Below are 11,635 nucleotides of genomic sequence, written 5' to 3'. Positions count from 1 at the left end.
GGAAGCGTTCCCAGGCTCTGAGGCCGCATGAGGGGCCAGAGTCCCTGGCTAAAAGCAGGGCAGTGTTTGGTGCCTTCCTGCTCCCAGGCTTGGGTGCAAGATAAAGCGGCAGCAAAGGCCTCTGGGAATTGTTTCCAGAGCTGGGCAATGTGAAGACTGGAGTACACTCCCCAGTGTCCTGCTGAGACCTCCCCACATTCCTTGATTTACCAGCAGCCAGTGTGCTGTGAACTAGGGCCAAGAATCCTGGGTGGAGTTACAGCTGCGGACACTTGAGATTTATGAAGTAAGGAGAAGCCTCAGGCAGGCACACCATCAGGAAGGCCTCTCCACTGCCCCTGCCTCTATACGGAGGGAAAAACAAAATCACGAAAGTGAGATTTCAGTGCTGCCTTGGAGGTAGAGCCCAGACCCCAAGGGAGATCAAGGTATAGAGACCCTCACCTCCTATCAGACCCTGTCCTCTAGCAGTGGGGAGTCTGCCGGAACTCTGAGGGGTAGCTTCACCAAAAGCTGTGACAATGACTTAATTCCTAGAAGGCCAGACAAATCCACCTTAGGGGCCCCACTGTCCCTTAAAGTCAATGTCAGAGGCCTCAGTGTGAAATTGAAAAAAAATAAATACATAAACTGCTTTTCCTGGGCAACGTGCTCAGACATATGACCATGTTACACGTTTGTGCCAACCAAGCTCAACAAGCCACTTGGGTGTGTGAGAGTTTCTCTAACACAAGCAAGGGTGGGGGGACAGCCAAGGAAGCTCTTCTGGCCAAGTCATGATATATGCTCTCTGCAGGAGTCACCCAAACTGAGGCCCAGAGGGATTTGGGCCACAGCAACAGCTAAACTTCTCTTCTGGCTTCGTCTTGAGGTTTTTCAGATGTGACAAATTCTCTGGTTGTCACTGAATTTTTCAAGTATGGATTTGGTTCTCCTTCCTCACAGAGATGCTCTGGCCCTAAACTCTGAACAGAAGAGAGAGGTTGCTCTTTGGTTTCTGAGCAGGTCCCTTCTAATATTCTAGAGCACAGCTGTTGGGATTGTCTCTGTGGAATCTCAGTTGAAACGGGAGGACGATAAGGCCAATATGGAGAAGTCACATACTCATTCTTCTCCTCTCTCAAAATGTTATCCTGACCCTTTCCAGGTTCCTCTGGGGAAACCTCTTCCAAAAAATTCTCAAAGTTCACCACCAACTTGTCAATAAAGTCACTGGGGGCCGAGTACGGTTTTAGAACCCTGTCTTCTTCCACGTTCACAGAGTCATCAAACTCCTTCAGATTTAGCTTATCCTGAAAAAGAGAAAGGGACACCTCCAGTGATCATTTGGGAGCTTCACACGAGGTAGTCAAAAGCTCATTAGACTTGGAATAACCAATGTCTCACCTCTTAACCAGCCCCCCACATTCCTTCCAGAGACCAGAAGGGATGTCCAATCACCTCCACATGCCCTTCCAAAGGAGCTTGGCAAGACTGGCCCATTTCCTGAGAAACGGCACATGGTATTCAAAAACTTTTTTTCCTCTAGAGAGCTCAAGGCTATTTTCCACACAATCATAAGCTCACAAAACCCCAGTTGAGATGGGAGCATCAAAATTAGAGCTCTTACATAAGATGAAAAACCACAATCATGAAGACAAGTGACTTGCCCAACATCACCAGAAAATCAAAGATGGCCACCTGGGCAGAGACAGTATCTTTGTCATCTTTGTGTCCCCAGAGCCTAGCTCACTACTTGGCATTCAGTGAGTGATTAATATGTGCATGCTGTCGAGGCCAGCCCTATATTATTCAAAAAGCATTTTAGACATCAGACAATACTGCCTATAAACTCATTTACTTTCGTAACAACTTTTAATAAGTAGCAAATAGGGTAACACACAGCTGATAAAGGAGAGAAGAAAATAGAAATAACACAAATAACAAAAATTTAAAAAAATACATAAAAATGTCCATGTTTAAAAAAGACTTCTGAGTTGAAACAAGCAAGGGCTAGTACTAAAAATTCCTGCCTCAAGAAATACTAGAAACAGTCTTTCAATAATAAAAATTTAAAGGTTATATTTGATAGGGCTTATTTTTACTTAGCTAAGAAATTATATCTTAAAAATTGCAAAACAGTTTTCAATTTAAACTTATGAAAAAGGAAGTTTTATACTTATGGATAACTCACTAAAAAACCTTATTACCAGTTAAAGTCTGACTATAACTTCCCCAATCTGAGAAAAACAACTGGAGGCAGCCCTGTCAGCCTGTGGATGGCTGTGTACATCAACATCCCCTCACGGTCTCTGGTGGTCTCTAGACTAACTTGCTCTTGACTGTTTTTTAAACAGTCTTGAATCTTATAGCCAGGCTATCTCTTGCTCCCTAATTAAACAGTCAGGTCCTTGAGGGTAGGGCCAGTGTCCTTCAGTGGCACCCCTTATAGGACCAGTTCCATGCCCAGCACACACCGGGTCCTCTGAGCCTAGTCAAGTCCTTTCTGCTGGTTCAAGAGGATGAGGGCCAAAGTCATTCCAGGAAGGCTCATTCCACCTGTCCTGCCAGCCATACGCTGGGACTTCTTAACCTCAAGTTCTATTGCTGTGAACCCTGACAAATCTCAGCCCAGGACTCCTCCCCACCTCCATCGCCCTTCCTTGTCTTCTGCAACCAACCTGCTCAATGATTTCCTTAACAAAAGCAGAAGTATTTACCTTGAAATCATCTCCACGCCATGTGGCTATGCTGCTTTCAGCAGGGTTGGGGACATCAGGCCAACATAAGTGCTTCAATTTGCTAACAAGAGATAAGATTTTAAAACAGGAAGTCAGTTCAAGAAGTATCTTACACTGCATGGCTCTGCCAGAAGAGTGGAGCTTTGCTACAGGGAATAAATAAGGGCAAGCTTCTGACCTCCTAACGGAAGCTGAGAACACATAGTCTGGAGAGTGAAATTCCAAGTCATCAATGGGATGTGATGGAAAGACACCTTTCTTACCCTCTCCTGCCCCTGCATCCCCATCCCAAGACCTGATGCTGGAAACTACACCATCACAGAACCATGTCTTTGAGATTTTTCTCCAGGAAGGGTAATGCTCTAAGCCTGATAGGATACCCACACTTTAGTGCAGTGATTCTCAAAGTGTGGTCCCAACCAGCAGCAGCTGCACCACCTGGAAGCCTGTTAGACATGCAAAATGTACAAGAGTTTGGCTGGTGGCTTGGTTTCTACCTATGGTTGGGAAATGAGGTTGACATTCACTTCACTAGAACTAAGCATAGCTGCTTGGCAGAGAAGGCCCTCAACTGTGCAATTCCGGAGAGAGAGGTCTACCAGGGAGGGAGCCCTTGACCAGCAGGGTAGCATGAGGCTCTCTGGGAAGAGAAAGCACAAGACCCTGAAGACAAGCTTCCTTTCCCACAGTGGCCCGGGCACGCAGGACAAATGTTCCCGCGGCCAGCCCTCCAATACTGTGCTACGAACAAGGAACAAGTCTATGCTGGGCATACTGCTGGCCAGTGCTCTAATTCCATGGGTACGTTCCCTCTCTACCCAGGAGGGAAGCAAGTGGCCTGGGGCCTCTGCTGCTGAGAGAAACAACCTTCTCCCTAACATTAGAGGCAGATGCCAAATACAGAAGATAAAGCCTGTGGGGCGGCTGGTAATCCCCTGGCATAAGCCTGCTGCGTGGGCTGTGGGGAGTGAAAGTCCTCTCATTTGGTCAGTTCTGATGAGCAGGGTATGGCATATAAATAAACTCAGTCAATATGTACCAAATTAATAAACGAATCAACACCCCCTTAATAAGAGAGGGCCCTCTCCACCCACGAAGATTTCCACCCATTTCGATCCCTGCTTTTGAGGGTACGTGCTATTGTTGCCTATAAACTCACTTGGGTTTTTTGAGACCATATGCCACTGTCAACATGATGAGAATGAGAAGACCACCTCCAACCAAAGAAGTTAAAAAGAAAATCTCAAGGACACCTTTGGGAATAGGAGAACAAAAGTCAGTAAAAGGATGAGCTCCTCACTTTCTTGACAAAAATTAAAAATTAATTTTTTTTCTTCCAGTAGTTTCAGCAACACGTTCCTTATGAGTTTTCTTTCAGTTCAATTAAAATGTATTCATAAAAAGAAACTTGGCATTCATGGCTCCTCTTCTACCTGAATAATAGTGATATTGTAATAATCATAGATCACGACTGGTTAATAATTATGTTCACCAGGTTCATTTTCCAACTTCATTCCTTTAGCACATATTTATTGAGCACTTACCATTTTCCAAACACTATTCTGGGTAATAAAACAAACAGCAATAAGGAAGAAATACAAGATCCTTACTTGCATGGAGCCCACATTCTGGTAGAAGGATTCAGACAATAAAGATTATTTCAGATATAACAGGATGATAGAGTGTGTTTAGGCAAGACAGTTAGTAACGTTACATATCAGCAAAGGAAGACTTCTCTGAGAGGTGAAATCTGAGCTAATGTTAATAATGAGAGAAACCACTCATGCAAAAATACGGAGAAAGCATTCCTGGCAGAAGAAACAGCAGATGCAAAAGCCCTGAAGCAGGAAGAAGTTAGCACAAATGGAATCAGAACATGGTAGGAGTTGAGGTCAGTAAACCCCAGCTCACGAAGGACCCTGAAAGCAATGGGTAGGAATTTGTATTTTATTTAACACAAAACAGAAGCCACTGGGGGTTTCAAGCAGGGGGCTAGGGTTTTAAACTCTGACTGCAGTGTGGAGAATAGACTGCAGAGGAACAAAGACAGAAGCAGGGAGATCTGTAATCTGCAGACAAGTGTAAGAAATATTGAGGCTCCAAGGCAGGCTCTTGCCTTAAATTTGACCCATGGAGAAAATTCTAGTAGATGATGCAATCTGTGCCTAGTGCTATGAAAATACAATATGAGGGCACCTGAGTGGCTCAGTTGTTAAGCGTCTGCCTTTAGCTCAGGTCATAATCCCAAGGGTCCTGGGATCGAGCCCCACATCACGCTCCCTGCTCACCGGGGAGCCTGCTTCTCCCTCTCCCACTCCCCCTGCTTCTGTTCCCTCTCTAGCTGTCTCTCTCTCTGTCAAATAAATAAATAAAATCTTTAAAAAAAAAAAAGAAAGGAAAATACAATATGATTTTAAAAGATTCTACAGAACAGTATCAAAAAGAACTCCAAAAAAGGCAGTATTAGTCCATAAAAACAGAACGTATTTTCTATATGGAAACACATGCTATATTCCCATTTTCCAGAGCCATAAAGATATTTTTATTCTTTTCAAAATGTGATGAGCAAGAGGCTTTCAAGAGTACTTAAACCAGGGGTGTCTGGATGGCTCAGTGGGTTGGGCGTCTTGATTTTGGCTCCGGTCTCAGGGTCATGAGGTTGAGCCCCACAATGGGCTCCACACTGAGCGTGGAGCCTGCTTAAAATTCTCTCTCTCCCTCTCCCTTTGCCCCTCCCCACCCTCTGCTCACACACTCTCTCTCACTAAAAAAAAGAGAGAGAGAGAGTACTTAAACCAGAATATTTTTAATTTTTACTGCAAAAATTGGCAATGCCTCCTACTTTTAATATAAATAATTCTTAAAACAGTTCTAGTATATCTTTAAAATCAAATCTCTGCCCCTCCCTGGGTGGCTCAGGCCATGATCCCAGGGTCCTGGGATTGAGCTCCGCATTGGGCCCCTGCTCAGTGGGAAGCCTGCTTCTCCCTCTCCCACTCCCCCTGCTTGTGCTCCCTCTCTCGCTGTTGCTCTCTCTGTGTCAAATAAATAAAATCTTTTTTTAAAAAATTAAAAAAATATCTCTGCCCCTCAAGGACTTGAGAAAATTAACATATCTCTGTTTCTCCCATTCCCCTTCTTTCTTTCTTCATCTCTCCTCTCATTCTATCTTCTTTTCCTCTTGAATATTTCCCATAACCATCATACAACACTATATTGTATTTTATATTGTTATTAAATTTTTCTTGCTATTTTTTAATGTAAAAGCTGATAAGTAGAACATATTAGGTACTTTTTTGCTCTAGAATCTCCACAAATGATGGAGTAAATCTTTTTGCTCTAGAATCTCCACAAATGATGGTAGTAAGTCCACCTATGGACAATGGTACTTGTTCTACCAAGGTTTTCCCTCCAAGGCCCCACTATGTAGTAAACACTGAAACACAGAAACTGGAGACTATGAACGTGGGGACAGCTTTGAAGCAGGGGCTGGTTTGTACTGAGAGTGAAGTTGGAATTAACTTGAACCCTTTTCCTCAAGGTGACATGGGACTACCCATGATGAAAGAGCAAAATGACCGGTCTTTTCAAATTCAGTTCTCAATGTGTTTGCTCTCCCTACTCTCTCCTCACTTCCTCCTTCTTCCTACTTATGTACTTCTCTTTCATTAGGCTTCCCCTGCCTTTGGCAAACATCATCTCTAACTGGCCTAAGAGAAATGCCAAGGAGACTTATCCAAGGCATAAAGGAAATACTCACTAATTGATAATGTCTTGAAGTTTATCTTGGTGCCGTTGGTTCCCCCAGCACTGGTGCTGGCCATGACTTGAAGAGTATAAGAGGTCTTTCGTGTCAGGGACTCTAGGCCATACTGCAGGATGTTGGAGTTGACTGTCTTGGCTAAAGGAAAAATACAGAAGTCAAACATGATAGCCAAGCCCAAGTAAAAATTGTGCTTTAGGAAGAGTGGAATAAGAGGGACTGGGACCTGTACCTCCAAGTCAGCCAATCTAATACCCCAATCCTTCTGTCCATGTTCCGCTTAACATTAGGCTATAAAGATATATCAAAGACCTAAACATAAAAGCTAACACTATAAAATTCTTAGAAGACAACATAGGGTAAATGGTGGCCTTGAACTTGGCAGTGGTTTCTTGGATATGATACCAAATACATAAGCAACAAAAGAAAACAGATTAATCTGGACTTCACCAAAATTAAAAGCTTTTGTGCATCAAAAGACATTATCCAGAGAGTGAAAAGACAATCCACAGAAAGGGAAAAATATTTGCAAATCATATATTTTATAAGGAACTTTTATCCAGAATATATATATATAACTCTTATGACTCAATAACTGAAAGACAAACAACCCAATTTAAAAATGGGCAAAGAAATTGAGCAGACTTTCTCAGAAAAGATGTACAAATGGCCAATAAGCACATGCAAAGATGCTCAACATCATTAGTTAAGGAAATACAAAATTACAGGAAATACAAAACGAAATCACACTGAGAAACCATTTCACACCCACTAGGATAGTTATAATAATTTTTTTAACAGAAAATAAGTGTTGGTAAGAATGTGGAGAAATTGTAACTCTCATCCATTGCTGGTGGGCATGTAACATGGGGCAGCCACTATGGTAAAAGAGTTGGGTGGTTTCTCAAAAAGTTAAACTAGAATTATCATATGGGCCAGTAATTCCACTCCTAGGTAAATGCCCCCAAAGAATTAAAAGCAGAAACTCAAACAGTATTTGCATACCCATGTTCACAGCAGCATTAATTACAGTAGCCAAAAAGTGGAAACAACCCAAATGCCCATCAACTGATGAATGGATAAACAAAATGCAGAATATCCATAGAATAGAATATTCTTCAGCTTTAAAAAGGAATGAGATATTATTACAATCTACAAGATGGATAAACTTTGAAAACACAATGCTAAGAAGCCAGATACAAAAAGCCTCATATTGTATGATTCCATTTACATGAGATAGCCAGAATATGTAAATCCAAAAGATGGAAAGCAATTTTGTGGTTTCCAGGGACTGTAGGAAGAAGACAATGAGAAGAGATGATTGGTGCAGTTTTTCTATTTGGGGTGGAAACAGGTAAAGATGATGGTTGCACAACATTACTGATATACTCAATGCCACTAAATTGTACATTGTTCAATGTTTTAAGTGGTAAATTTTATGTTTTATGTATTTTATCATAACAACAAAAAAAGTTAGCCTAAATAGGAATCCAAGCCTAGCCCAGAATTTAGGATGTCAGTAGATACTGTGGATTCAAGACAAAAGTATGACTTGGCAGTGGGCAACAGGAGTCAGGGTAAAGAGTCCTGCACTGAGGTAAGTGTCACCACTCTACTCTTTAATCCAGGCACATCCCACTCTGCGTTAATAATTGGAAAGTTCCCAGGAGACCCACTTGTTCACAGCCTGACCAGGACAAATTGTATCAACTCCTGTGGTTCCTACAGGATTCTTAAGTACAGTCACTTCATTCTCATTTGACTCCAAAAAGCTCAAGAGGTAGGGGCGCCTGGGTGGCTCATTCGTTAAGCATCTGCCTTCAGCTCAGGTCATGATCCCAGGGTCCTGGGATTGAGCCCTGCATCGGGCTCCCTGCTCAGCAGGAAGCCTGCTTCTCCCTCTCCCACTCCCCCTGCTTGTGTTCCCTCTCTTGCTGTGTCTCTCTTTGTCAAATAAATAAATAAAATCTTAAAAAAAGAAAAAGAAAAAGCTCCCTTAGTCACAGCAACTTCTTCCTAGAAACATCGCCAAAGGCACGGGAAGCCAGGGCAAAAATGAACTACTGGGATTTCATCAAGATAAAAAGCTTTTGCACAGCAAAAGAAACAGTCCACAAAACCAAAAGACAACCGACAGAATGGGAGAAAATATTTGCAAATGACAGATCAGATAAAGGGCTAGTATCCAAAATCTATAAAGAACTTATCAAACTCAACACCCAAAGAATAAATAATCCAATCAAGAAATGGGCAGAAGACATGAACAGACATTTCTCCAAAGAAGACATCCAAATGGCCAACAGGCACATGAAAAAGTGCTCAACATCGCTCGGCATCAGGGAAATCCAAATCAAAACCTCCATGAGATGCCACCTCACACCCGTCAGAATGGCTAAAATTAACAAGTCAGGGAATGACAGATGTTGGCGGGGATGTGGAGAAAGGGGAACCCTCCTACACTGTTGGTGGGAATGCAAGCTGGTGCAACCACTCTGGAAAACAGTATGGAGGTTCCTCAAACAGTTGAAATTAGAGCTACCGTTCGATCCAGCAATTGCACTACTGGGTATTTACCACAAAGATACAAATGTAGGGACCCGAAGGGGTACGTGTACCCCAATGTTTATAGCAGCAATGTCCACAATAGCCAATGTGTGGAAAGAGCCAAGATGTCCATCGACAGATGAATGGATAAAGAAGATGTGGTATATATACACAATGGAATATTATGCAGCCATCAAAAGGAATGAGATCTTGCCGTTTGCAATGACGTGGATGGAACTGGAGGGTGTTATGCTGAGTGAAATAAGTCAATCAGAGAAAGACATGTATCACATGACCTCACTGATATGAGGAATTCTTAATCTCAGGAAACAAACTGAGGGTTGCTGGAGTGGTGGGGGGTGGGAGGGATGGGGTGGCTGGGTGATAGACATTGGGGAGGGTATGTGCTACGGTGAGCGCTGTGAATTGTGCAAGACTGTTGAATCACAGATCTGTAGTCTAAAACAAATAACGCAACATATTTTAAGAATAAAGATAAAGAAGAAGATAACAGGAGAGGAAGAAAAGGGGAGCATGTCAGAGGGGGAGACGAACCATGAGAGATGATGGACTCTGAAAAACAAACTGAGGGTTCTAGAGGGGAGGGGTAGGGGGATGGGTTAGCCTGGTGATGGGTATTGAGGAGGGCACGTTCTGCATGGAGCACTGGGTGTTATGAACAAACAATGAATCATGGAACACTGCACCAAAAACTAATGATGTAATATATGGTGATTAACATAACAATAAAAAATTAAAAAAAAAAAGAAAAATCTCAAGAGGTCAGTGCTCTTGGCCTCATTCTCAGAGAGGATCAAAGAGGCTAAGTGACTCATGCAAGATTGTAGGGCACCAACCCCTATGGCAGGTGTATCCATAGCATCTCTTTGGGGCTTGGGGGTTTTCCAACTTGGCTACAAGCACACTTACAGAACTCCTTTCCATCTTCAGCTTGGTAAAATATGGTGTAGTTGCTGATGAAACCATTTCTCTGACTCTTGGGAATCTCTTTCCATGTGACTGTGACTGTGTTCACACCGATGTTGTCTGCCTCAGTCACAGGACCCACTGATGGAACTTTACAGGCCAGGGAGAAAAATAATAAGAACTGAATCACAGCTGAGTAGATCCTTTCCCCACAAATGTTGTGGCTAGTACTCAAAGCAAAATCAGTGCCAGAGGTGGGAGGTAGGGGCAGAGTAGGGATGCAGTGCAACACCTTGTTTGGGAAGAACATAGTTTTCTGGAATTACCCATCTTGAACAGAAGAAAAGCACTGTCAGAGGCCTGCAAAAAAGTACTTTCTTACAGAGCCCTCACTCTCAATTGGCATTCACATACAGTTACACTCTCAATTGGCATTCAGCTTTCACTCATATCGGTAACAGCTATTATCAGATATAGCTGAAGGACATGCCCCTATGGGTTACCTTTGAGCAACAGGATATATTTTCTAATGTTGAATCTGGAAAAGGTTAACTTCCAAGTGATAAAAATAAAGTCTGAGCAATTCATCAGTACAACCCTTGATTACTGCTACACAATTAAAAATAATTTTTTTAGCATCTCCAACTTATGATTAACTCTGTAAGTCCCTAACTTGGTCTTTAAAAAATGTTGTTTCTGCTTACAGGGCTATTGGCACTAAGCTCCTTTGTGGGGTTGGACAAACTATTTCACCTCTCTGAGCCTTGATTTTCCACTTGTAGAATGAGGGGCTTGGACTTGAGGAGCTCTATATTCTACGCCAGCTTTGAAATCCAGTGAACCTACAACCTGACCACAATTGTGTCAAGCATATGTAGCTTACAAGCTGAAGGTGCAGCACAGCTAAGCACTAAGGCAACTGTGAATGAGCTACAGACATTCACAGCCTTGTCTGGATGTTGGACAGGCCCCAGGGTTTCCTTGCCCCATGGGGCCTTTCCATACATACTGCCTTCTCGGACATAAGCCTGGATGGAATGCGACTGGCCCACTCGGTCTCCCAACACTGGATACACAGAGATGTTATAGCACCAGAAGGGCTTTAATTCATCTGTAAAAAAGAGAGAGAGGGAGAGAGACAGACAGAAAATAAGCCTTAAGCTCAGAGCCTGGCAAAGGAGAACTGTTAGACCGAGTTACATCTACGACTACGGGACATACTCTATTTCTCTACAGTTTCCACATCTGGAAAATAAGGAGGTTAGGTTGGATGGTCTCCAATGTCTATTCCCGTTCTAATCTTTTTAAATTAATTCTTAGAACTAAGTCTTCACCACTCCGATGAAATGACAAAGCCACCCAAGAAGGGAAAAGTAAGAGATCCGGTCCCTCTTCCACCATGGATTTTGTTACATGATTTGGAAGCACTACAGAATAAAACTTAATCCTTCTGTCAATAGCATATCAACCTGAGAACTCAAGTACCATGAATTCTAGCTCCTCTACCATGAACCTCTGCATGAGTATAATTCTTTATATGGGTGCCATTAAGTATTAAGAAATGGTTGGACAGACAGGATTGGGAGGGTGAAACCTCACTCATCTGTCTTTCAAGGAGCAGGGACTTTCTTAAAAAGAAGACTATTCTCTATATCATTGACCTGGAGAGGGGACCTAGATC

The 11,635-nt window shown here is 42.7% G+C and overlaps 1 protein-coding gene across 1 annotated transcript in view; it reads right to left on the bottom strand.

Moving 5' to 3' along the window:
* Positions 1-687: 687 nt before the first annotated feature.
* IL31RA (interleukin 31 receptor A) overlaps positions 688-11,635 on the bottom strand; it is a 50,981-nt gene continuing 40,033 nt past the window's right edge. The window contains exons 10-15 of the mRNA XM_035727519.1: positions 10,964-11,065; positions 9,958-10,104; positions 6,481-6,621; positions 3,880-3,973; positions 2,700-2,781; positions 688-1,292 (exon numbers count right to left, since the gene is read on the bottom strand). Coding sequence (XP_035583412.1) covers positions 843-1,292; positions 2,700-2,781; positions 3,880-3,973; positions 6,481-6,621; positions 9,958-10,104; positions 10,964-11,065 — 1,016 coding nt within the window. The 3' untranslated portion in view covers positions 688-842. The remainder of the gene's footprint in view (positions 1,293-2,699; positions 2,782-3,879; positions 3,974-6,480; positions 6,622-9,957; positions 10,105-10,963; positions 11,066-11,635) is intronic.

This window comes from Zalophus californianus, chromosome 5 (genome assembly GCF_009762305.2).
Source record: "Zalophus californianus isolate mZalCal1 chromosome 5, mZalCal1.pri.v2, whole genome shotgun sequence".
Classification (NCBI taxonomy): domain Eukaryota; kingdom Metazoa; phylum Chordata; class Mammalia; order Carnivora; family Otariidae; genus Zalophus; species Zalophus californianus.
The sequence above is the reverse complement of the archived record's forward strand: the minus strand, read 5'-3'. Positions and strand labels throughout refer to the sequence as shown.